A 21,556-nucleotide genomic window follows, 5' to 3' on the forward strand; every position below is an offset into this window, starting at 1 on the left:
CTGTGTCCGTCTGGGCTTAAATTTCTTTCTATTTTTTTTTAAATCTTGTTTACGTCGCCGAATAAAATTCGGTGACTGTGAAGTCTTGGCTCTGTCACATTGAAATTACACCTAATAATGTAAAACAGCTGCCTAATTTTTGCGTGTTGTTAAAAAAAGGTCTGAGGATTTTCTTTCTGTGTCACACTGTGAAGAAGAGTCTAAATCTGTACTGAAAACACTGCTCTTATTTGTCCTCTAATTTAAAAGAAATCCTGAGGCCTAAACCACTCCAACAATTTATATACAAACAGCAAAGACACCCAAAGAGGAATTTAAGAAAACGTGGTGCTTTTTGTTAAATTTCTGCGAGCAACATTACCTCTAGCTGCTCTTTCTCAGCTACTGCAGACACACACAAAAAGGGCATGCAAAGGATCTTAATTTCCACCATCAACTGCAAACATATAGTAATGTTATAATTCTATAATGGCATCCCCTGAACCTACACTCTGCCAAAGCTCTCCTGAATATACCCAGTGTATTTAATCAGCTCAAGAGGGGACTGCTTATCTCTTTGCACTTGTCATGGATAGCGTATTGAACATATCAGAGAGAGAAATGGGAATAGTTCATTATTTTCTAGGGCTCACAATGAGCCTGATGTATCTCATTGCAGGCCCTCCACTGACAGCTCATTTTCTAGACAATCCTGGCATTCAGTTCACAACGCGGCAGGGCAAGAGAGAGAGGGGGGAGAGAGAGGGAGGAAACACAGAGGCAGAGAGAAAATAGAGCTCCGGATCTCCATTGCTTATTCATGATGCTGTGGCATGCTAGGTGTGTTAATAATCTCCGCAGAAACCAAGTTTGTTGAACACCTAGCAAAGCTGGGCCCCAATCGACAGCAGATGGGAAAACAGGGGGATCAGGATGATCCCAGACAGAGGGAGGGAGATTAAGAACAGGTAATGTGCAGAAGTTGATGGGGGCCGAGTGTGTAATAAAGAGAGAGGAGCGAGTACCTGAATTTTAAACCTGTTCGAGAGTGTGTGCACAGCGTGTTGAGTGTGTGTGAGGCTGCAAGTGTGTGTCTTTAAAGGTTAATCAGGGAAAGAATGGGAACGAGAGAGAGGGAGAGGAGGGAGAAAGATAAAGAGATGGCACAAGAGTGAAATACTAGAAGTTTGGGGGAAATAGAGTGAATTGCAAGATGCCGAGCTGTGGTGTGCGTGTCTCCAGTCTACCTGCTTTTTTGTGGCTCTGACTGATTCTGGTCCTCGTTTGAGGAACCGAGGCAGCAGCCATTTTTACAGCCGCGATATTGTCCTTATAATTCTCTGAGATCACCACATGCCATAACCTTTCCTGCACCGCAAGCCATTTTAAACACGGTGTTAAAACAGGGGCTGTATGACTAAACAACTGCAGCCTCATTTGTGCTAAAATGAAATTGTAAAAAATCAATTGCCAATTGATCGATTTGATGTTATTAAGTACGATGAATCATTTTGTAATTATATAACTAGAATTAAAACATTTTACACCTTCGATCTTTCTGGAGGGTGACATCAGCACGCCGCTCATTACTTCACTTTTTGTTGTTTCTACGATGTAATAATGATATTAAAAATTAAGATAACACCCTTTTTTTCATTTATCTTTTTCAGTATCTTCAGAATTGAATTGAATCCTTCCTGGATTTAAAAAACATCCATTTGTGGTGCTCTTTGTAAGGGGCACATGAGCTAAAATAAAAAAACCCTCTAAGGCCTTGAGAATAAAGGCATTTAATTTTTACATAAAAACAGAGGGCTTTGGAGCTTTTTTGATGTTTTAGCTTATTGTTGTATCTTTATTTTGACACGTTTTTGTGATTTTCTCCCGAGGGGTTGGGAGATCACTATCTCACCTTATTTTCATGTAAAGTCGACTCAGCAAAACAAAGAGCCCTATTTGCACGTTTCACCCACAACCCCCGCCACAGTATAATGCAGCAAATGCAAAATGTAATTTCTCCTTGAAATGCACTCATTTACATCTCCTTTAAATGTACTCAGTTTCCAATTTCCATGGTTGCTGCGTGTTTTTGTTACCTGCAAAGTAAAAGTTATTGTCACTTCTTCACAAGGGCGACGGTGACATTTCAACAACTGACCGCGGACAAAGCTCTCGAGATGTTATGGAAATTTGTCAGGAAAATAAGCGATTTTATTTAGAGCAGCAAAATCTGTAGAGAGTAGAGCTGTTAATATCAATATTTAACAAAGAGGCCTTTTTTTAAAAAAATTCCAAAAGATTGTTGTGGTACACGTAAAGACATTACGACAAAGTGCCCCCCAGGGATTTCATGACTAAACCTCCCCTAGTAAAGTAAAGTAAAAGTTTATTTCTACAGCACCTTTCAAGACAAAGATCACAAAGAGCATCACAAAGAAATACCAAGGCATTTGTCACAAGTCACATTTTTGATTAACCAAGTCTTAATCATGGCGCTGTCATGTCATAAAATAGAAGTGGACCTCCGTTTATACCACTCATAGTATTACAGAGTATGTTTTATACTTAAGGGACTTTAAGCATTTTTAGTCTTTTGTTGTGATCACTGATGTTTTTTTCATTTACTTAAATGTAAGGACCTGTTGCACCGTGCTGTCCCACCTGCAACGATAAATTAATGGGACTAGCATACCATGTTTTAACACTTGATGCCCAGCACTGCGGTAAATATCCTTATTGTGAAATTTAGTGGAAATAAGGGCGGGGGATTACTGTGTTAACCCTACTGGCTGCTGGTCAGCTGAAAGGTTTATGTTGGGGGGGGATGCATTCCCAGCTGATTAGCCATTGTTGTGTGTTGTGTCGGGAATGCAGTTTGTTTGAGTAAGTTCGCCACCAGAAGCATTCTACACTTTGTTTAGAAAACAGCTGATACTATAATTCTGCAGCAGAGCCTGATCCTCTGTTGACAACATGAGGTCCTATCATGAGCCCACAAAAGTCCTTTGAAAGCATGACTTACCACAGCTTTGCTGCTGAAATTGTACGACTCCAGTCTGATACTTTGTTGAGTAAACAGCCTGATGAGGACATACTATACACATAGACAAACTCAAAGGAGCCTTGATGTGTGGCTGGAAGTGGGCAGGATAGTCACAGAGTGACTGCCAAAGCAAGGCTTGTATTACAGGGATCCCAGGATATCAGACACCAGGCGGCCTGTGCTCCCTCCAGGCAGGGCAGAGTCTGGCAGCTGGCCCACAGCCCAGATAGCTATAATCAGCTCCATTACCTGTAGCACTGACTTCCATTTAGGAGCCCTCATAGTGGAACTATGGCTTCACTGCGGGGATTAAGGATGCTGAGAAATTTAGGAAAAGTACAAACAGCATGCAGTTGCACATGCTATATCTACACCTGCTGCTGCAAACACGTATATTGTACACACAGGAACACATTCATAACTGCGCGCCACACAAACGTGTAGTGAATGGAGGGAGATTTCCTGGGCTTTAAGTGTCTTGGCACGAGGCCTTTCTTTTATCTTCTCCCCGTGTGAAAGGAAAGATTAAGAATATATTCTGCTCTGTTTAAGGGGAAAATCAGCTGTCTTTTGACAAGTACATTGTAGCCTGCAGTTTTCTGTCCAGAATACAAAGAGACATTTATCACTGCAGCTGGGGTAAGGGAGGAAGAGGGGGGGTCTCCTGTGCTGCAGCGATGTGCATTTCTTTTTTTAACCCCTATTACTTCCTTTCTGTGGGGAAAAAACACAGCACTCCCATCCTCCTTAATCCATTTGAGATTTCATTTGTTTTATTTTTCCTTTCATTTCACTGTCTACCCCCGATGCCTTTGTCTTCTCCATCCTGATTTTTATCTTAGTTCTCATCACCTTCTTTCTCCTGACAACATTATAGCTCAGATGGAATATGTAGCGGTAATATGTAAAGTTATGTCGTCCTTCTCCGTCGTGGCAACAAAAAGGTTACTACCTCAGGCAGAGTGCCATAATATTTCCATAGTTTGCTCTCCTCATGTATATTCAGCGAGAATGATTTATTCTGTAACATTTTACTTTTAGAAATGCAGGATTTCTCTTCTCGAGACTTTGCATATGCTGTAAAACAACACGGAAGCTTGTGCGCACTGGATTTGTACTCTAAAAGTAGTTAAGCAGAGGTTAAAGGGAAGTCATAGAAAACCAGCACTATCATTACTATCTTTCATTTACCAATTAGTGTCAGTGTTCCCCTCTCTGTCCCCGAGATGACCTTGCAGAGATGAGCTCAGTGTGTTGTAATTGAACATTTTGAGTCAGCCTCAACAGTGGTAGGTACTGTGCGGCTGCTAGTAGCCCAGAATATAAACTATTGATGAAAGAGGGAGATCAGAGTAATGGAGAGGGGGAAGCTGCTGAGATATGTGTGGATGCAGATAGCATCCCCCAGCCCGTTCTTGGCCACCAGGTTCCACAATGCCTTGCAGGCATTTTGTCTTTCGACACGTCTTCATAATCCTCTGTGCTCTGTTTATTTCTGACTTAGTGAATTAATGCGCACCTTAGTAATTTTAGTCGTTCAGATTAAAAAAGCATATATTACTGCTTATCTTAAAGGGGTCTTCTGCGCTGAGTGAGGATCAGATTTTAGAGCACATAACCTGAACATCACATTGAATTTAATCTGAGCTACTCTGGCATGCACACCCTGGATTCACTCTGCTTGGACTTAGTTCACTGGTGAGAAAGGTCAAGAACTGAACTGACTCAGAGCGGTGTTTCTCCGTTGTGGTGTATCTGGCGGTGGTGGATAATCAAATTAAGTAAATTTATCAGCATTAAAAAAAGAATATTCACAAAGGCCCTCTATTTTTGTATTATGCCGCTAATAAGATATTTGCTTAAGGCTACCACATATCTTTCTGGGCATTAACCTAATTATCATTTCACATTAGTATATTATGTAAAATCAGGTTAGCGCGAAACATGTAAATACTGGAGTAACTGTTAACATTAATCTGCTTAGTTTCAGAGATAGGGTTTATAATATAAAGAAAAATGCTTGTGATAAATTCCAGGAGGTTTTTTTATGTTGTTCCTTTTATGTATAATTGAACGAGAGAGAGAATTCGCTGCATCTTGGCAGCCAAATTTGAGTTTTTATACCACTCTGTACCCCACCTCTTTAAAGGGGAGGATAAAAGATAATGAGAGAGGTCGGTTGTTACGTTTAATGGCGGACAGGAATGTCCCAGAATGGCTTTTTTTAATGATGTGCCTCTTCTCGTGCAGTCCTCGTTAAGGATGAGTTCCAAATGCACGGAGAGGACAGCGAGGGGACCGCGGCCGTATCCTGCACGACCCCCCGAGATGCAGCGGGGGGTCTCAGGCTCCTTTGTGTGTTCTCCAGCTCATCTTAGAAATCCAGTGCTCGTCTGTATTCAGCTCACATCAGCATCAGAAAATAAATAAAGCAAGCAATCAGGCCATGACCTCTTATACCCACAGTGCTTAGAGACCCCCCACTAATACCACCCTTCCTCCCCCTCCTCCCCCTCTGTTCCACTTTACATAGGTTTAACTACCTTGGATTTGCAACTGAATGTCAAGCTTGTGTTTGGCTTTACCACAGGGCAAGTTGTTCCTCAGCTGTCTCTAGAGAAAAGGAACTCAAAGATGGAGAGGAGCAGGGGAATTGGATCTTTGACACCTGTCACTTCCACTCTGCTGCACCTTGCTCTCTTGCCACACATAAGGACTTTTCATGTTATCACGAGTGGGCACAGGGGCTGAGAAATCCAATTACTAGCACTGTGTCAGGCCCCTGCTATCATCCTTATGTATGCTATAGTCATGTTCCTTAAATCAGAAAAGATGTGCTTATTAGCTCTTTCTCTTTTCTTCAGGCCAGTCTTCCACCTCCATTTCGATCTGTGTCTTAGATACAAGCTGTAGCCTCACCAGTGTCACTCCTCTATACAGTGTAGCACTGGGTGGGTGGCTAATGCTACAGACATTGGTTCTGACTGTCTTATATTAAGTGGTATCATGGTGCAAAGCTCACTGCGGTGGATAATGGAGAACCTGGGAGAGGATCAGAATGCCTCCCAGATGCCAAACAGATTGGCCTTTGTGACAGAGAAATGGAAGAGCATTAGAAAGTGTTGGAAGGCCTCCTTCGTGCGTTTCTTCTACCCAGTAGGTGGAAATCTAATGCATCTCAACACAGTGGAGACCTTGCTGTGTTTGTCTGATTTCTTTTATTTGCTGCTAAGTGATGTTGACTATTCAGGTGGAGAAAACTGTGTAATTATTTTTTTCATTTGTTTTTTTTCCCAAGCCGTGACCCGCTTTTCTCCGTGGTGACCCACCTCCTCTTACTGTATTAATAACCTGCCCATAACACATACTGTCCTATTTTGCAAAATGTGTTTCTTTTCTTTCTTCCTTTTTTTTTTAAAGGAAGGAAAAATTTGAAAACACAAGAACACGAGAGAGCAGGAGTCATGCTGGTACTTCTATGACAAGATAAAATGGAATATAAAACAGTCCTGGCTAGCATAATGTGGCTTCACATTCAGTCAAGTTCACTTTATATTAATTATGGAAGGCCAGTCTTTTGAGGCAAAGCAGAAGCTCACAGAGGGAGAGGAAATCCAAGATATTGGTTTTCTGCCCGGTGTGCCATCCCCAGTTGTTTGGATACAAGTGTTGAAGGATAGTGGGCATTTCAGATGGCTAAAAGAAATAACACTTAAGAGGTGAAAAAGTAATCTTTTCTCACTGTGAGAAATGTTTGCACCAAGAATAAGAATAATAAATAAATAAAAATAGAGTTAGAATCCTTGATATTTGTGAATAAAGCAATGAATTGGACTTCCTATTCACTAAAAGCCCCATAGCACACAAAGCAATGTTTTCTGTGTTGCAGTGTGCTATTACCTTGACCTTAGCGCTTTATCTTTTCTCTTATGTGGAACCATTACTTTTTTATTAGACTTATATTTTGGTTTCCTTGAAGAATATTTAATTGTCAGCCATAGATCGCAGTGACATCTGTTTTTACCTTACAGATTGGACAAAATATAACAATAGTCCATAGTGCTTCTCTCCTTAAGCCGACTCTCCGGCTCTTTTTCTCTCCATCCCCACTCACCACGTACAGTAGCTTTCATCTATGCTCCAACCCCATTCATTGATGTAATTTAAGAGTGTGCCCCTTTGCTTCTCCCAGACTCAAGGGTTTAGGAGCAAATTAGCTCGCTAGCTCGGTCAAGCTTAAACACAGAAATGCTGCATTTGTTCCAGTGTATTTAAAGATGTCCTCTGCAGATGCATTGTAGGGGAAACGAGCCAAGCAGACAGAGGCAGGCAGGCAGGCGGTCTGGTTGGCTGGCATTGTGGAGTGGGCAGTTTGCAACAGGGACGCCGGCAGCCTGCTGTGCTGAGTTTGAGGGGCGTATTATATTGTTGTTGGGGGCATTCAGCGCCTGAGTACAGGTTAATTTGAAGCTCGTCATTAGAAGGGCAATTTAGCTGCTCAGACTTTACAAGGCCAAAATTCACCGTGCGATTTTTGCAAAGTGCATCACGTCATGGTAAAACACTCTATTTAAATGCATACACTTGCCGATGCAGTCGCTTTACAAAGAGATCTTTAAATCACTCATTGGGATTGTGTTGCTTCTTGTTTGTAGGTTAAAAAAAACCAAACGCAAATATTGTAATTCTGAAACATGCTACCTGCTTTTTGAAAGTCGGGATCCAAGAGAACTGAGAATAGTACACACTAACAATTCTTACAATTTGTCTTGATAATAGAAAAATATGGTAATAATAAAGCAAAGCTTTTTAAATGCTTTACAGTGCTTTTCCAATTAGGAAAACTGCAGTTTTGTTGCTGGCACCTTTGAAAGATTCCTTCATGCATGAGCTCCCCCCTGCCACCAAATGCTTTTTCAATTGGAAATACATCAAATTATGTGAATGAGATGAGCCCAAGTTTAAGATTAATTTCGACTTTAATTGCATATTATATATTTTAAAATAATCATCCATTTAAAACACTTCCAATCCAGGTAGCTCCATGACCTCCTGGGTTTTAATTGCACCTTAGAACACATATGCATCAACACTACAATGAGCGGGTGGAGGGAGGTTTGGAGTCTTCTCCCACCCCCATTCTCTGCGGCCTGCTGGAGCGGGAGGGCTAGTAGGAGGAGTTGGCCGTCCGACTGCGGTCTGGAGTGTGGGGCCTCCCTGCTGCTGCGGAGTCGGGGTGGTCTGCCTCTCCCCACCGCAGGGAAAAGGGTAACACCACCTGGGTCTGGGTGCAATTCCCCCCTCCAGGGGCAAGGGTACCTAGACCCGGTTTGTAGAGTACGCTTGGGGAGTGTGATCGTGTGTACAGCGTCTCTTTATGTCTGTCTCCACGTTGGTTGAGTGTGGAGTGAGTGCATATGAGAGCATGAGGGTGGGAATGGATGTTTGTGTCTGTGTGTGCCTGTATGTCTGTGTCTACATGTCAGGTTGGGTATCAGACGCCACCTCTCTGGGGACACCTCAGGCCCTCCAAGGTTTGGAGGCCTATCTCCACCCACCACCACTTCCCCTGCCGGTGGCGGACTCCCTCAGGTGTCGGTGTGTTGGTGGTTCTTTGTGTCTGGGGGTGGGCGTCCGGGTACACACCGGCTCACTCCTTGGCGGCCGCTTGTCGGGGCCTGGGGCCTGGGGCTCGCTCGGGCCCCTTTGGAGGTGGGGTGCCCCCGGCCTCTCGGCCTGGGGCTCGGTCACTCAGGCACAGCTGGGGGCCGGCGGAGCTCACGGGCGCGTCACTGCAACTCCCCCTGACTTCTGCTCCGCGGCTGCTGGGCGAGCCCTCATCTGGGACTCTCCTCAGCTCTTACTGGAACAGTGGCGCGGCTGCCCCTCTGTTGGTCTTCCATGGTCTCTTGTGTTCTGGGGGCCTCTGGATGTCTGGAGTTTTGATCTCCTCCATACCCGCTTCACACCCTGGAGGACGGGGCTGTGGCCCCCCCACACTCCCTAGCAGATCATTACATGGAGAAACCTTTGGAATGCAAGCATGCTGATCCACACAGGTATGCACACATGGGTATTCACAGACGCGGACTAAAGCTTTCTTGGCTGCTGCCTCAAAGCACACTGTGCGCTGTCTATCTTGCGTGCTGCACAATATCGTTTATTATTTAGTAAATATTGATATCTATGACTAGCTAGTTTATTGTGATGGTGCTTTGTTTTCTCTATTATTATGTTGCTCTTTGTTGTTTGCTGTCTCCTCTGTTTGTTTTTTTTGTTGTTTGTTTTTTTTTTTTTCTCCATACAGGTGACCCAGGAGTTCTTTTTTTTTTCTCTCTCTCTTCCCCCCCCTTCTCACCGTCTCTTCTCCCCTTTGGTTTTCTTTCTTTCTCTCCCCCTCTTTCTCTCATTCATTCCCCCTGTCCTATTTATTAAAAAAAAAAAAAAAAAAAAATGACAAAGGATGAACTGAAGCTCTGCCATCACGTAATGTCGCATACTGCTGTTTCTGATGTCATTTAGAAGGAAAAAAAAAAAAAAAAAAAAGAAGGGCAATTTAGCTGCTCAGACTTTACAAGGCCAAAATTCACCGTGCGATTTTTGCAAAGTGCATCACGTCATGGTAAAACACTCTATTTAAATGCATACACTTGCCGATGCAGTCGCTTTACAAAGAGATCTTTAAATCACTCATTGGGATTGTGTTGCTTCTTGTTTGTAGGTTAAAAAAACCAAACGCAAATATTGTAATTCTGAAACATGCTACCTGCTTTTTGAAAGTCGGGATCCAAGAGAACTGAGAATAGTACACACTAACAATTCTTACAATTTGTCTTGATAATAGAAAAATATGGTAATAATAAAGCAAAGCTTTTTAAATGCTTTACAGTGCTTTTCCAATTAGGAAAACTGCAGTTTTGTTGCTGGCACCTTTGAAAGATTCCTTCATGCATGAGCTCCCCCCTGCCACCAAATGCTTTTTCAATTGGAAATACATCAAATTATGTGAATGAGATGAGCCCAAGTTTAAGATTAATTTCGACTTTAATTGCATATTATATATTTTAAAATAATCATCCATTTAAAACACTTCCAATCCAGAGATGAAATTTATCTGATGAAATTCATCACCAAATTATATCCCTGATTAGTTTTTCTGTTTTTTTTCCTCAGGAAAGTTATATGTCCACAAAATTATCCAATTTAGTTCAGTAAAGTTATTAAGCTGATTTCTTTTTTCCTATGACAGTGTTGCGGTTGGCATCATTATCTCGCAGAAGAAGAACCACGTGTACAGTACAGATTTTTTTATCGTCTATTCACTGTACAGAATTAGGGAAATATATAATTAAAATCCAATCTGCTTTCAGTAACTTTTCAGTATCTGAAATGCAACTGGAATTTTAAAGTCCAAGTGCTGTATTTATTTATTTTTTTATATAGTTCTTTAACAATAATGCCAATTAGCCCTAAGGATGGTGGTTTGATTACAACAGCAAAACCTGAACAGAATAATTGTGGGATATGGATATCATAATGATATGAATTTTAGTGTCCACTTAGTGTCATCACATGTTGTATGAATTGGCACTGTGGCTGAAGCGTGGGGTACTTTTCTGCCAGACACGATCCTGGCCTTATTTTTATGGAATTCTGTGAACATGTAAGTGTATTGTTCTGGTGATGGAGCCTGTGTTAAGAACCTTTTTACTGCCTCTTTAACACAGTACAGCTGTGTACAACTGGGCTTAGCTCTTTATGCGCTTCTGTCTGGGTTAAATCTAGTCCAGAGTGCCTGTGGAGAGAGTTAAATGGTCACTGGCTGATGTACTATATGAAAACCAGGGCATAAATTCTGATGTCTGTTCTTTTTTTTTTTTTTTTTTTTTTCTTAAATGACATCAGAAACAGCAGTATGCGACATTACGTGATGGCAGAGCTTCAGTTCATCCTTTGTGATTTTTTTTTTTTTTTTTTTTTTTTTAATAAATAGGACAGGGGGAATGAATGAGAGAGCGAGGGGGAGAGAAAGAAAGAAAACCAAAGGGGAGAAGAGACGGTGAGAAGGGGGGGGAAGAGAGAGAAAAAAAAAAGAACTCCTGGGTCACCTGTATGGAGAAAAAAAAAAACAAACAAAAAAAAACAAACAGAGGAGACAGCAAACAACAAAGAGCAACATAATAATAGAGAAAACAAAGCACCATCACAATAAACTAGCTAGTCATAGATATCAGTATTTACTAAGTAATAAACGATATTGTGCAGCACGCAAGATAGACAGCGCACAGTGTGCTTTGAGGCAGCAGCCAAGAAAGCTTTAGTCCGCGTCTGTGAATACCCATGTGTGCATACCTGTGTGGATCAGCATGCTTGCATTCCAAAGGTTTCTCCATGTAATGATCTGCTAGGGAGTGTGGGGGGGGCCACAGCCCCGTCCTCCAGGGTGTGAAGCGGGTATGGAGGAGATCAAAACTCCAGACATCCAGAGGCCCCCAGAACACAAGAGACCATGGAAGACCAACAGAGGGGCAGCCGCGCCACTGTCCCAGTAAGAGCTGAGGAGAGTCCCAGATGAGGGCTCGCCCAGCAGCCGCGGAGCAGAAGTCAGGGGGAGTTGCAGTGACGCGCCCGTGAGCTCCGCCGGCCCCCAGCTGCGCCTGAGTGACCGAGCCCTAGGCCGAGAGGCCGGGGGCACCCCACCTCCAAAGGGGCCCGAGCGAGCCCCAGGCCCCAGGCCCCGACAAGCGGCCGCCAAGGAGTGAGCCGGTGTGCACCCGGACGCCCACCCCCAGACACAAAGAACCACCAACACACCGACACCTGAGGGAGTCCGCCACCGGCAGGGGAAGTGGTGGTGGGTGGAGATAGGCCTCCAAACCTTGGAGGGCCTGAGGTGTCCCCAGAGAGGTGGCGTCTGATACCCAGCCTGACATATAGACACAGACATACAGGCACACACAGACACAAACATCCATTCCCACCCTCATGCTCTCATATGCACTCACTCCACACTCAACCAACGTGGAGACAGACATAAAGAGACGCTGTACACACAATCACACTCCCCAAGCGTACTCTACAAACCGGGTCTAGGTACCCTTGCCCCTGGAGGGGGGAATTGCACCCAGACCCAGGTGGTGTTACCCTTTTCCCTGCGGTGGGGAGAGGCAGACCACCCCGACTCCGCAGCAGCAGGGAGGCCCCACACCCCAGACCGCAGTCGGACGGCCAACTCCTCCTACTAGCCCTCCCGCTCCAGCAGGCCGCAGAGAATGGGGGTGGGAGAAGACTCCAAACCTCCCTCCACCCGCTCATTGTAGTGTTGATGCATATGTGTTCTAAGGTGCAATTAAAACCCAGGAGGGCATGGAGCTACCTGCCAAGGAGCAGCAGGTAAGCGCATAGTCCCTCCTGCTAGCCCTCAATGACTAAGTGTATTTAAAATTGAGAGGTGGGCAACGACGTCAGGGGTGAGGTATACACCCTGATGTCTGTTCAAACAAGACCTGAACACTGTAAATCATGCCCCTTCAAATGTTCTTTATGTCATGACCCGAGCCGAGGGTAATACTTTTAGAGCCTTTAAAACTGTTCCTGAGACACTGCAACCTCTAGGAGCCAGCTATGGTAGGAGTAGGCCACAATAAGGTGAGACAATTCTCTCAGCAAGACAGCATGTGTTGCCAGGGCATGGAAACCAGCCCACCCACGTATGTCATAATGACAACCAGTTCACATCGTTTCCACTACATCAAGCAGTCCATTGGCTAGTGGTCCTGCTTTTGAACAAAACACTGCTCTGCGATGACATAGTGATTTATAAAACAGCATAGCGATCACTTTTTTCATCCCGCTGCTGTTACACAGCTGTTAAACAGATGCCGTTTGTACCAATTTAGAGGCAAGTGCATTGTTTGTCAACACCACTTTGGAAATTCATTCTTTATACCCAGACCCATTATAGAAAGCTCTAGCGTTGCTGGATGGGCCAGCAGCAAGGGAAGCGAGCATACGGTGGAAGTAAAAATTTGCAGAATTTGGCACGTACTGTTGCTAGCATTTAGAACAATTATTGACAAGCATTTCCAAAGAACAGAAAGCGTAAGACTGGCTCAAAATGAAGTTAACTTGCCATCTTACATCAGGTTTTCGGAAAGACATAAGTAGGCCTGGTAGTAGTGACAAGCTGTCAGACACTCAGTGCAGCGCGGGATGTATTAGGCAGTGAATGTGTTCTTGATAAATTGACTGCTACTAATGCTCAGAAATAGAACGACGGCCCTATGAACCCCCGGCTTTAACAGTCATAAGACAGTACTAACAAGGCCACACAGTGTGTCTAATTTTCTTGACAATTAATATTTGTGTGTCTAATTTTCTTGACAATTAATATTTGACCGGCAGAACTGAAGGAATTCTGAACAGATAGGCAGAAATTAGAGAAGGTTTTTGGGTGAAGGATTCATTTAATTACATCAACGTATATGAGACAGTAGAACTGATTAGATGAAAGAGCAAGACAAAAGGAGGGGACGCATAAAGGATGGCCTTGTGCAGGGAGCTGTGAGGGATGAATTAGACGTTTCGGGGGGTGGGGGGGATAGCTTGATGTGACTGAACCAGATGCTGTAGGGAGAAGGAGAGGACTCGATGCTGTGCAGAGAATGATGGCTTACGTGGCGCAGTAAGGGTGCCCCTCTACTGTTTGTAAAAACAAGACCATCACACTCCATCTTGCTGCTCCCGCAGGAGCCAAGCCTCAAGGCTGATTTATGGCCCACAGACTGAATTGGCTGGCTGGGATGACAGCAGTGCTTGGACTCTCCCTTGTGAGTAGTGTAGGAGGCTGCTTGGCCAAGCCTCAGCCTCAGCTGGCCGTAGAACTGTCCTTTGCTGTAGTTAGGACAGACTAGATGTTAAGCTCTATTTGTTGTGTTAGGATCGGAGAGGACCAAACCTGTTAGTTCTTGAGCATATTTTGAACTCTAACCAACCACAGACAGGCACCGTCTTTTCTGTTCGTGCAGTATTTTTTCTCTCCCTTGTGACGCTTTCATCAGCTTTTGCATTACAGGCTCCATCAAGACTCTGTAGTAACAATTTAGATTTAATCATGCTTTGCCATGTGACTGCCAGGATGGAAAATTAATATGGAGTAGCAATTAGAAAACAGCCCTCTCATTGTTAAAGATACTGTGGCATACCAAGATGAGACCAGAAAAGTGGACATTTTAGCTGCAAATGAAAAGCTTTAAATGAAAACACACACACACGACAAGAAATTTTGACTCCTTAGGCCTTCGATCGTGTTTATAACTTATGAGTCGATTTTTGGATTTTACACCTGTACTCCCAACCAATGAAAAGGGGCACGTAGCATAATGGCAGTGTTGTTGTGTGCTGTTTGATCTTTTCAGACTATTTGGTAGCGTTGTTACTGAATATTTAATGGGGATTAATATCAAAGACAATAAGGTAACAACAGAAAAACAAGCAAAAGAAATCAAAGGGAACTGGTAAAGTCTGTGGAGGCCATAAGTAAAGCATAGCGAGGTTTAAATTAGTCTACATTATTTCCTTTCATAACAGTTCCATCACAGGAAGCTGTGATGCTGTCTGGATGTCTGTTGAGTAGCATCTGTTTTCATAAGACCATCAGTTGAAATGCATTGTTTCTTCTGCATCAAAAATGTCACATATAGAGGAAGTACAAACAAAAGTAGTTTAAGCCACAAGTGGCACTCTTAGTAAGATGATTTATCATACCGTACTGCTGTTCCTGCACTGCTGTTCATAATTCTTTTTAGGGTTTATCATCCTGTAAAACCAAACTGACTGCATCGTGTCATACTGCAGTTCCCAGTTGTCTTGTGGTAGTCAAACTAAGACATACAGAATTATGATTTTGTCACCTGAATCTGGTTCATATCTACTCAACCCTGTCTCTGCCCCGCCAAACTGGTATTCTCTGTTTTGCCGCTGCTTACGCTGATTTTACAGGATTACATCATCATTTTCTACCTTCAGGCTGTGTGCGCTACTTTTGGAGGGATAAGCGTTTGCGTTTTCCGAGTCAGGCAAACAGGACGCAGAATAGCTGGCGAAAGCTCAGGGAATTATACGGGGAGGCGTCTCGCTCAGTGAACGCATCCCTTCCCTTTTGTGTCAGTGGATTTTAGTCTTTTTAGTCTTTAGTCTTTCTTCTTTTCTTGCTACATTAGCAACAAACAAATAGCACCTGCAGCTGCATAACATGAAGGGATCATTATACGCAGTGCACAAGGGTAAACTGAGCAACGAGCTTGTCAGGATGTGGGATTCCCTCGCTGAAACTGAAGATCTGTCTGCTGTAAGCTGAAGTTCAGACACCTTCATCTGATTGAGTCAAATAGACAGGACAGAATCGGCTGCCGGCAGGTAACAGATGCAAGATGAGATGGAAGGAAGCATGGGTTTTTCACCCTGTGTTGATGCAAATTGGTGCTATAACTACAAACAGAAAAAACATGGAGTCCTATCAGGAGACTTTAGCTTTTGCACATGTTTTATTTTTTTAATTTCATATTTTCAATCCTATATATAAAGTCCTTTCTACTACCTTGGAGTCAACATTAGAGTGCAGCATGTTTGATATAATAGTAGTGTTGTGATCTTGATACATGATTAGAGTTGTACTTTATTACCATTATATTGCACAATATTTTAAATGAACAAATCAGACACACACACACACAAAATCTGCAGCCCAGCCTGTACCTCCTGGTGGAGCTCCCTTCGTAATTAACTTTGTGGATCGGAAATGCTCCCAATGACATCCTTCTCTGTTCCGTACTCTAAATCTGTTCCTGGAGCTGATTGGCAAGCTTATTTTCCTGATAACTTTGAATACACATGCACAGCAGGAGGGCCTTTACTGTCTTCTATTCTGTACTTGTTGACTTCTAAATCTAAGCAGTGCTGTAAAAGCCTTTAATTCATCTCCTGCCTTACACAAGCTTGTTTTTCTCTTATCTTTTAATGGGAGGAGATTACGTTTTGTTAAAGGTCGATGGCCTGTCACTTTTTTCATTTAAATTTTGTCTCCTCCAGTTTTTGGGGCCTTTTAGAGCAACATCTGCGTTTTATGAAGCTGCAAGGAAAGGCAGGATGTGTGAGTGTTAATAGCACTTGGCTTTCATAACAATGTCATTTACAACCCAGTTGTTCGCTCATAGACCCCTAAAGGAAAGGAGAGAAATGGCATTCACTGCATTTGCACGCACGGCGCAGTAGAGAGCATACAACTTGTGTATGTTTCTTTGTGCCTCAAGGCTTTTCACGCCTTAGAAAGTGCTTTAGGCTATAGAAATAAGCCAAAGTGTTTAGAGGAAATTGAATTCATTACCGAGATGCTTGTAAATTTTTAATCAGTGCAGCAAAAGATCTACTTTGTCAAACATGCCAAACAAGAATTTTGGTGAGATTTCAGATTGCTAAATATAGAGCTCAACTTTTGAATGAATGTAAAACAAAAGTTTTCAATAAGAGCACTAAATGCTCATGTGAACAATTATCTTTACATTGCCTCTTCGAGTTTATATTTAAAAAAATGCGTTTTAAAGTGCTGTTACAGGTAAAGCAGTTACGCGGGGTTAAAAAGGCTTTGAAATTGTGCTTTTTTATGTTTATTTATTTTTCTATTCATCATCCTCTATTATGTTCTTGGTACCTGGAAAAAATTACTTTCTGTTGTGATTGCATTATTACATCCTGATTGGAAATGTTTAAACAAAACCCCCAACTCAATGCCTTTTGTCTCCCTGATTGCTGCCATTGCAGTTTCGTGGACCAATCAGCATTCATTGTCATTTCCATAGATGCAGGACTATAACTAGTGGGAAATATTCAGTTTTCACACATTATTGCTTCTTGGCCTCATCAAATGAGCTTAAATGTATGGTAATTAAATAAAGCAGCCTCGTTATGCCTGTTACGTATAATTTGGATAGTATTGGGTGATAATAATTCAAAAATGCATTTTACATATTATTAAATTGTGTGTACTTAAATTGTTACTGTGAAGTATAGTTCAGATGCTTCAAAGACAACGGGATTTCTTCATCCACATTCATTTGAGAGAGAATGTCATGTCAGTGCATGTCAGCCTGTGCACAATTAGACAGACATGATGAGAGAAATCCTCTTCTGTCATATGGACATTGGTAACTCATGGCTTGCGATTTCGGTGCCCATAGGCGATGATTCCTTCACAATTTTAAGACAGCTCGTGATATCCCTAACATACTCATTCAGTTATTCCATGACATGGTAACCGGCCATATCTGTCAGTCTCATCAGATTATACTTTATGAGAGACAACTCTGGCATATCTGCTCCTGAAAAGCCTGTCTCCAGTCTTTAGATATCGATCCCCGGGGCCTTAGCAGAGGTGCCTCTCATGAGTACAGAAAAGAAGAGAGAAAAACAGATCATTAGTGATTTTAATTAGGTGATCTGTCAAGCTGCGATTGCCAGATGTAAGTGTATGCATTTGGGTCGATCGCAATCCCTCTCACGATCCCTTCTTGTCACCTTGGGCCTCTGAAAAGTAGGATGGCTCTTGCTTAGAGTAAAACAAGCAGTAGGGGAGAAAAGAAATATGTCACTGTGCATGTGTGTGGCAGGTTTCTTCCTAAGAAGCAGGTGGGGGGTTCGGTTTCATATCGAGGTTTAGGAAAAATGAGTTTTGTTTGAAATTTTCCAAAAAATATCAACGTTCTGCTGCTAAAGCTAGAAATGTGACACCGTGAACATTTTCTAAATGAAATTGACAGAGGACAAACAAAATTATGTGTACATGAGATTTCTGAGTACTGCTCTTTGGACTGTTAAAGAACAAACAAGAATTAAAGCATTTGAGTTTGAGAGACTTCGGCTCCTTTTGTTGTTATAATGATGCAGAAATGTTCTTAAATGTTTTTCCCTCAACACAACAAAATGCAGAAGACGCAGTTATACAGACTCAGACAAATCTTTTTTTCACTTCAGCGTTAAACATCATTACATATTTATAACCCGGCGCCAGATGACAGAAACAAAGAGGGAGAGAGATATGAACCGTGCAGCGGCACCGCAACTCGTCTGGTGTCTTTGTGAGATATCTGATTGCAATGTTTAAACCTGCCTTTCATCTAATGTTGCTACAGAAAACTCAATTATACAACAGCTGCAAATGGACTTTTGATTTAACAATTCATAATTTAATTGGCATATTAGACGTGCCCCTAACATCCAGCCCTAGTTATCATGGAGTAGTGTTAAAGGGAGTGCAATATTGCGCTCATGTAGATTGCAAAAAAATCATTTAGTAATGCTTAACTGAGTTTTCATGTGTTTTTCAAGTCAATTCTGACATACTTAAATCGTGAGGGGATTATCAGAATAAAGACGAAAATCAATTAACTTTAAGAACAAATATAACAATTAGGTTGTCTCTTTATTTCCCCACAGATCCCAGTGAGGGCTTTCACTGCCAGGATGAGTGTCGGATCCTAGGCCACTCTGACCGCTGCTGGATGCCTCGCGTTACAGTCCCAGCACGCGCCAAGTCACCCGAGCACGCTCGCAACGTCATCGCTTTGTCTATCGAGGCCACCACGGTGGACGTGCCACACTATGAGGATGGCACAACAAAGAGGACTTTTGCCACCTTTGGCAAGGATGGGTCTGAAGATGTGGAACGAGGAGACATAAAGGGAAAGCGGACTCAGGAGTCTCAGGTGTGTAGCCCCAAGGCCAATGGAGGGGCTGTTCGTGAAGCTGGCAATGGGCGGGAGGCGGCCAGTCCCATCACTTCCCCTGTGCACCTGAAGAGCCCAATGTGCAAGCCGTCATCTGCCTACAACACGCTTAAATGCCGTGACGCAGAGCGAATCGCCAACCACAGCCTGCTGCGGCAGCCGGAGGGGAAGGACAGTGAGCCGGCTGTAAGGGAGATCAACACGCTTCTCCACGACGGCCGAGACAAGGAATCCCCCAGCAGCAAGCGCCTGAAGGACATTGTGCTTTAGCAAGCTTCTCTGTGACACACACCAACATGTATACACACATCCAGTGTAAACTCACATATATATACCCCGCAATAGCTGTGTATACACAGAAGAAAATCTGGCTGTGGCAGTAGAGAGACACACCCATTTGCAGTATACAAAATTGAAAAACCAGCCTGGGCTGAAGATAAACTGACGTATGCTGCAGCTAGTTGTGTGCTCAGGCCCAGGTAGTGGATGTGGCTTCGTTGTAGTCGCAGTACTTTTTCCTTGTTTGCTTTTTGTTCAGATTTCTTTCTATCAGCCTGCGATGAGTGGACAGGCAGGTTACTGCCGACTGCATGGACACGGCCAGTGGAGCTCTCCAGCCCTCGACCCAAAGCAGGACTTTACATGTTTGGACACCTGAGGTGCCAGTTCATACGTACAGTTATGCCTTTTGAACTACTTTTGTATCACGAACTGATATTTGCCTTCTTTGGTTTTGCAGTCTGTTTTAGCTGCCAAAATCGCTCTTTGTTCCTTTGTATAGAGTTCTGTCACTGTAATAAACAAAAACAAATACACACAGGATTCATCCAAAAATATCATCAATTTACTCCTTCAGAAGTTTGCAGTGCATTCAGGAGAAGGAAGGTGAGGCCTCCCGGTCTCATGTCTTCCTGTCCCTGACAAATAAGAGAAACTTTCTCTGCATGTCCCTGAGGACATCCTCGTGTCATCAGACTGTGAGGTCCTTACAGTATTTATATTTTATCACGGATGGAGCTGATTGAACTCTCGTTGTCTGCCAAGCCGCTCTGACTGCAGGAGGTGGGGACAGACAGATACTTGTGATCAAATTGCGTTGTATGAAACAAAAAAAAGACTTTCTGCTTTTGAAATCTCCTGTGCCCAACCTTGATTGTAGCCAGTGGAGCACAACTTAGAACTTTGTGCTTTGGTCTTGTACTTTTTTTGACTTTTGACTATGGGGCTAGGATAGAAGGGATCGTCACTCATGTCTTGCTATGTGAAACTCTGTATAGGGTTTACTATTATCATTTTTAATAACCTGTTGTTATGTGACAATCCCTTTAATGTTTTGTTTCAAGAGAAAAAAAATGAATAAACATTGGTGTTCAACTGAAGCTACAGTAGCGTTTGTTACACAAACACAAAAATAAAAAAAAAACATATATGCCAAAATATATTTTATAAATAATTTAAAATGTATAATGAGAATATTTAATGCTGTGTAGTTATTTTATCAGTAAGTTATACTTGAAATTAACTTGCTTTTCGTTCATTTGTCTTTTGCTTTTATATTGAACCGGATTTGTTTTGGGGTTTTTTTTTTTGTTGTTTATGTTCAAAACTTGGATTTTTTTTTTGTTTACTGTGTGATCCCTGGCAACTGTTGACTTGCAGTCTACCTTGTTGTAAAGAGTTTCTTATTGGTCAGTTCTTGTGCCATCCAGTTTCTGTGTGGGCTACCAGAAAATGTAAAAAGACAAAAAAAATTACATAAAACAACAACGACAAAAAAAAAAAGCGATTTCAGCACCAACATTAGTGTGTCAGTTCAATGAGCTTAGAGTGAGATAGCAAAAGAAACCAAAAAAGATGCAAACACAACCTTAATGATTGCAGGATGTTGCTTCATCTCAGTATCAAAGGAGGAAGAACAGCTTCCAGTGTTCTCCAGGCTGCAACGAGGTTCCACCTATTTTATCTGTGTAATAGGTTGGCTTTCCTATATGGCCCAATCACGTGGGGAAAAAAAGACTTTTCCAACTTCAGATGAGGGCATTGTGATGTGCAGATTAGCTTTACTCAGCACTGCTGTCACCCTGTAACATCTGTGTTCTCCTGATCTCAAAGCTAAGGTTGAGACCACAGTGGCATAAGCAGGGCTCTCCCTTACTATGAGCACCACACAACAGACTGGGTGGAATCATGCGAGAGGGAACTAAGGTCTTGGAAGAACCGTGTTGCACATCAGCAATGTGGTTTTATGTTGCTTTGCAGTAAACTATGTACAATGTGGAAAAATATGAATGAAAATGGACAAATTGCATACAACAAACTAGATCTCTGTAGCTGAATGTTTTGCTGGTCTCACCCATGGCTTCTGGCAACATGAAAATCGGAATAATCACTGAATGTATACAGCAGCTTATAATTAAACTATTAAATGTTCTCTGCTTTGTTTTCTTGTTTTTACTCGACACCGGTGAAATTTCGGGTTGAACTGAAATTTGAATCCACTGCTTCTTAACAACCATTGTGTCTTTGTGTACTGAAAGAAGTTCTCAGCTGAACTTTATCCATCACAGTGCTGCCTAAATAAGTATAGTACTGTGCAAAAGGATTGAGCCACTTCCCCTTTTTTATTTTGCTGAGCTTTCTCATTACTTCTTTAGGTCGTCTTTGGGAATAGTTTTTTCTTTTGTTTCCTTCTGTGTCAAGATTACACCATACCGCTTCAATAATGTTGAGGTCTAGGCTCTGAGGCCAGGCCGTG

The 21,556-nt window shown here is 42.6% G+C and overlaps 1 protein-coding gene across 7 annotated transcripts in view; it reads left to right on the plus strand.

The window, feature by feature from the left end:
- Positions 1 to 21,231, plus strand: part of pcdh19 (protocadherin 19) — a 55,676-nt gene extending 34,445 nt beyond the window's left edge. For all 7 annotated transcript variants that reach the window (XM_080900619.1, XM_080900618.1, XM_080900623.1 and 4 more), the window contains exon 5: positions 18,512 to 21,231. In XM_080900619.1, the coding sequence (XP_080756745.1) occupies positions 18,512 to 19,071 (560 nt within the window). In that variant the 3' untranslated portion in view covers positions 19,072 to 21,231. The remainder of the gene's footprint in view (positions 1 to 18,511) is intronic.
- The last annotated feature ends 325 nt before the right edge of the window (positions 21,232 to 21,556 follow it).

This window comes from Rhamphochromis sp. 'chilingali' (assembly GCF_963969265.1).
Source record: "Rhamphochromis sp. 'chilingali' genome assembly, chromosome: 13".
Classification (NCBI taxonomy): domain Eukaryota; kingdom Metazoa; phylum Chordata; class Actinopteri; order Cichliformes; family Cichlidae; genus Rhamphochromis; species Rhamphochromis sp. 'chilingali'.